Source organism: Montipora capricornis, chromosome 3 (assembly GCF_036669925.1).
Source record: "Montipora capricornis isolate CH-2021 chromosome 3, ASM3666992v2, whole genome shotgun sequence".
Classification (NCBI taxonomy): domain Eukaryota; kingdom Metazoa; phylum Cnidaria; class Anthozoa; order Scleractinia; family Acroporidae; genus Montipora; species Montipora capricornis.
In genome coordinates this window covers 76,542,350-76,546,733 of record NC_090885.1, presented here as the reverse complement: position 1 = coordinate 76,546,733, position 4,384 = coordinate 76,542,350, and the positions used below count along the sequence as shown (strand labels likewise).

At 40.4% G+C, this 4,384-nt stretch overlaps 1 protein-coding gene across 1 annotated transcript in view; it reads left to right on the top strand.

Moving 5' to 3' along the window:
- Positions 1-3,495: 3,495 nt before the first annotated feature.
- LOC138040816 (adenosine receptor A2b-like) overlaps positions 3,496-4,384 on the top strand; it is a 933-nt gene continuing 44 nt past the window's right edge. The window contains exon 1 of the mRNA XM_068886481.1: positions 3,496-4,384. This exon is cut by the window's right edge and continues 44 nt beyond it. Within this exon, the coding sequence (XP_068742582.1) occupies positions 3,496-4,384 (889 nt within the window).

Here is a 4,384-nt window from a genome sequence, read left to right as displayed (position 1 = left end):
TTCTAAAGAAACTGTGGTGCTGCGTCGGTGGGGAAGTAGTATACAAAAATTTGGTTTATCAACGGAGTTGATAATGTAAATTGGCCACCGTACAGAGATTCTAAAAGCTGACGTTTCGAGCGTTAGCCCTTCGTCAGAGCGAATCGAGGGATTATGGGTTACGTGTAGTTTTTATAGTAGAGTAGGAGCTACGCTATTGGTGGTAACATGGCAACGTGAAAAATAGGAATATATCAGTTAAATGAAAAGCGTTCGTTAATACCGTGAGGATATCGATTAAGGGTGCTAATTTGAAAGATGATTTTTTGTTCCAGAATCTTGCGGCTTTCCGTCGTACCTAGATGTAGGGAAAGGCCGCAGATAGCCATGTGTTTTTTGGAGTGGTTAGGCAGATTAAAATGGCGAGCGACTGGCTTAGATGCATTCTTGTCATTCTTCTCAACACCGCGAAGGTGTTCGCGGAATCGGTCACCTAGTCGTCTACCTGTCTCACCAATGTATAATTTATTGCATAACGTACAGGTTATGCAATAAATGACATTTGCGGAGGTACATGTGAAACGATCGGTGATCTTAACAGATCGCTTAGGTCCCGATATCTTGCTAGTGTTAACAATGAAAAGACAAGTTTTGCATCGTGAGCGCGCGCATTTGAAAGTGCCGGGTTGCTCGTTGGTTTTGAGCGCGCTTCTAACTAAAAAGTTGCCTACGTTTTTGTCGCGTTTGAATGAAATAAGTGGAGGTTGCGAAAAGATTCTACCAGTCTCGGGATCATTTTGGAGTAATTTAAAATTGCTAAGAATGATGCTTTTGACTGCGTGATTATGAGGATGGAAAGTGAGGGTGAATGGAATTCTGTCATTCTTATCTTTCTGTGACGTTTGTAGTGACGACTGTCGATCAAATTGTTGGGCGCGATGATGGCCCGCTTTGACCACAGAGACAGGATAGCCACGTTTTTCGAAGAACTGGCACATCTCCTCTGATTTGCTGGAAAAATCGGAGTCATCACTACATAGACGTCGAAGTCTAAGAAATTGAGAATAAGGAATGGAGTTCTTGACATGTGATGGATGTGACGATGAATACAACAAATAACTGTGTGAATCAGTAAGTTTGTAGTGCACACTAGTACATAGCACGTTGCCTCTAATAGAAACTTTGATATCTAGGAAAGCCAATGAAGTTTCCGAAATTTCCCAGGTATATTTAAGAGCCGGATGAAAAGAGTTGACGGAGGTTATAAATTGATCGAGTTCTTCTCTGCTGGATGAAATAGCGCCGATGCAGTCGTCGATGTAGCGGCCGTATAGTTCAGGTTTAGGGCCGTTGTACTGATTAAAAAATTGGTGTTCAACATATCCTACAAAAAGATTGGCATAGCTAGGTCCCATTCTTGTGCCCATTGCTACACCATTAATTTGTTTTTAATAGTTGCCGGCGAATGAAAAACAGTTAAGCGTTAAAACTAGTTCGGCAAGGCGGAGGAGCGTTTCCGAGCTAGGTTCTTTGACAGTGCGTTGATCGAAAAAGTGTTTAAGTGCTTGAAGACCTTCGCTATTAGGAATGACTGTGTATAGAGATGTAATGTCCATGGTGAAAATAAGTTTGTCTTGGCCGGAGAAATTGAAATCGCGGAAAATTTGTAGTGCGTGTGTACTGTCTTAAATGTATGATGGCAAAGATTTGACGATAGGCGTCATAATCCTGTCTAGGTGGCTAGAAATGAGTTCGGTGGGGCAACTACAGACAGATTGGCGACAAGAGCTCCACAAATTTTTAACTGCTCACAGGTCCACTCACTCACCAAATGAAAACTGGTGTGACACCATTCTTCTTAATGTTCGGGAGAGAAATGCGATCGAACTTGCCAGAGTTGAGACGTGAGGGACCCATCGCCAATGAAGAAGTCCGTGACCGAGACTTGGCAAGAAAGCTGGCACAGAAAGATTATGTGGACACAAAGAGACTTGCAGTTCTGAGTCAAGTGGAAGCGGAAGTATTATTGAGAAACACCAAAACAAACAAACTGTCCCCAAACTACGACCCCAGTCCTTGTGAAGTCATAGACAGAAATAGAGGGGAAGTAACATTAAGGAAGAAAGATGGCGTGGAAGTAAAACGAAATGTGTCATTTGTTAAGAAGTACCAGGAGAATAGTACTTCAGAGTCAGAATCAGTGGTACCACTTCAGTCAATTGCTAGCTCATTAGAATCAGCAACACCACTTCAGCCAGTTACTAGTCAGCCAGTTGCTAGTCAGCTCATTGCTAGGCCAGTTTCAGTACAGCAGAAAGTTAACCCAAGTTTACCTATGCTTAAAACAAGCCCAAGACTAACTTGAGTTATTAGACTTCCTAAACGATTTGATGATTATGAAGTGTCAAAGGCAAGACAGGACTTTGTTATTGGAGAAGCGTCTTACAGCTGTACCAGCTGTATCCAGAATTTAAGTTTTCGTATTCGTTTTATTTTGGAGATTTCACGATGAAAGTCAATAAAGTATGTACGTATGTATGTCTCTTACTTATCTAAAAGCGGTTTTCCTATTAGTGTTTGTTCAAAACAATTGTTGTGGACGATGATCAGTTATCGTATCACGTGCAAAACTGATGCAAAGGCATGAAATTATGCATCCACAGTGAGAGGATATCAGAATTTTATTCATTATCAAATTTTATCAAGAAAACTGATATGCCATGCATTCTATGATGTGCTGTCCTCTTTTTTGACCGTACTTTGATCTTGGCTTTCAATTATAAAGTTCATTAAAAGAAAAACTCTTATGAGAAATAATTCTTATTTATGCTCTCCTTCGTCAGACTCAATACCCCCAGGGAAACCTTTTTCAATTTTGTAGCATTTCTTTAGAATACGATTAGAGAACTGTATGTGTGCACGATAAGGGAAAAACTATTATTTGTACTCAGACCACGTGTTGAAATAAGCGCACAGGCGCACAGAATATATAATTTTCAGGTCAGGAAAGAGAACTGAGTTGAATTTCGAGTTTCTTGGTCTGAAAGAAATTAAAATAGTATCATCGAAGGAAACTGAAATATCAAAGGATTGTCTCGTGATTCAGCAAAAAAGCAGGCACTAAGAGTGACTCATTATCAAAACGTAAGAATTTTCAAATCGAATTAGTTTGAAACGCTGTTAGGTAAAATCAATTAAGTGAAATTAATGAACTAATTGACCTGATCAGACGAATTGACCAATCCGAGTGCGCGAAAAGCACTATCCACTTGGGTGGTATATATTCTTATAAGGTCTATTGAACCGGCAATGATGTCAGTCGTGTTTGAAGTTGCAATATTGCCATAGCATTTTAAAAAGCAAACAAACAATCAGCATGAATCAGTACATAGCAGCTGCCTTGATTGTTCATTTTAACCTCGTCATTTTTTAAACATCACGAAGCGCGGGGTTTAAAAAAGTGTGCATGAGTCGAGACTGCAGCAAAAACTAAACGATTGGAAGGATCTGTGCATCATGAACATCTCCGATGTAAAATCTGAATCTGAGTTTTGTGACCGCCTCAGGGCTTATCTTTACATTGCTTCCACTGGAAATGATTCTTTCAAGGCCGCGTTCGTCGTCAATGCCATTTTAAACGTTCCGTTTTGCATCATCGCTACTTTGGCCAATCTTGTGGTCATCTTTTCGATCTGGCGCTCCCCGACTCTCCGCTCTCCCGCCAATCTATTGCTGATCGGACTCGCCTTGTCTGATCTTGGAGTTGGTTTAATTATGCAGCCATTTTACATTGCTTTTCTTATCTATTTCGCCATTCAAGGCATAAGTTCATCTACCTGTATATCTACCGTTGCAGTTGCTTTGGCGGGCTCGTTTTTTTCGTGTGTGTCGTTTGTTATGGTTACAGCGATTAGTCTTGAACGCTACTTGTCGCTTCGTCTTCACCTTCGCTACGAGGAACTCGTCACAGTCAAACGTGTCCGATACTTTCTCATCATTTCCTGGCTACTTTTCGGAATTTCTTCCTTCATTTGGGTACTTTTTCTTCCGAAATTTAAATCTTTCTATTACTCCGCAGGAATTTTGCTTTGTCTGCTGATTTGTACAGGGGCCTACGTTAAAATATATCGCATCGTTCGCTTTCATGTGCAGCATATAAAGAACCTGGAAGTATGTGGCAAAGTACATCGTCGTAAAAAAGTAGCGTACAATATGTTCGTGGTTTACTGTGCTCTTCTTTGCTGCTATTTGCCATATTCGATTTTTCTTGGCGTGGCAAAAATCGCAGGTTACTCCAAATGGAATTGGATTTGTATAAACTTTACACTTACAGTTGTCAATATTAACTCATCCATTAATCCCTTAATATATTGCTACCGGATGAGGGACATCAGAAGAGCAATAT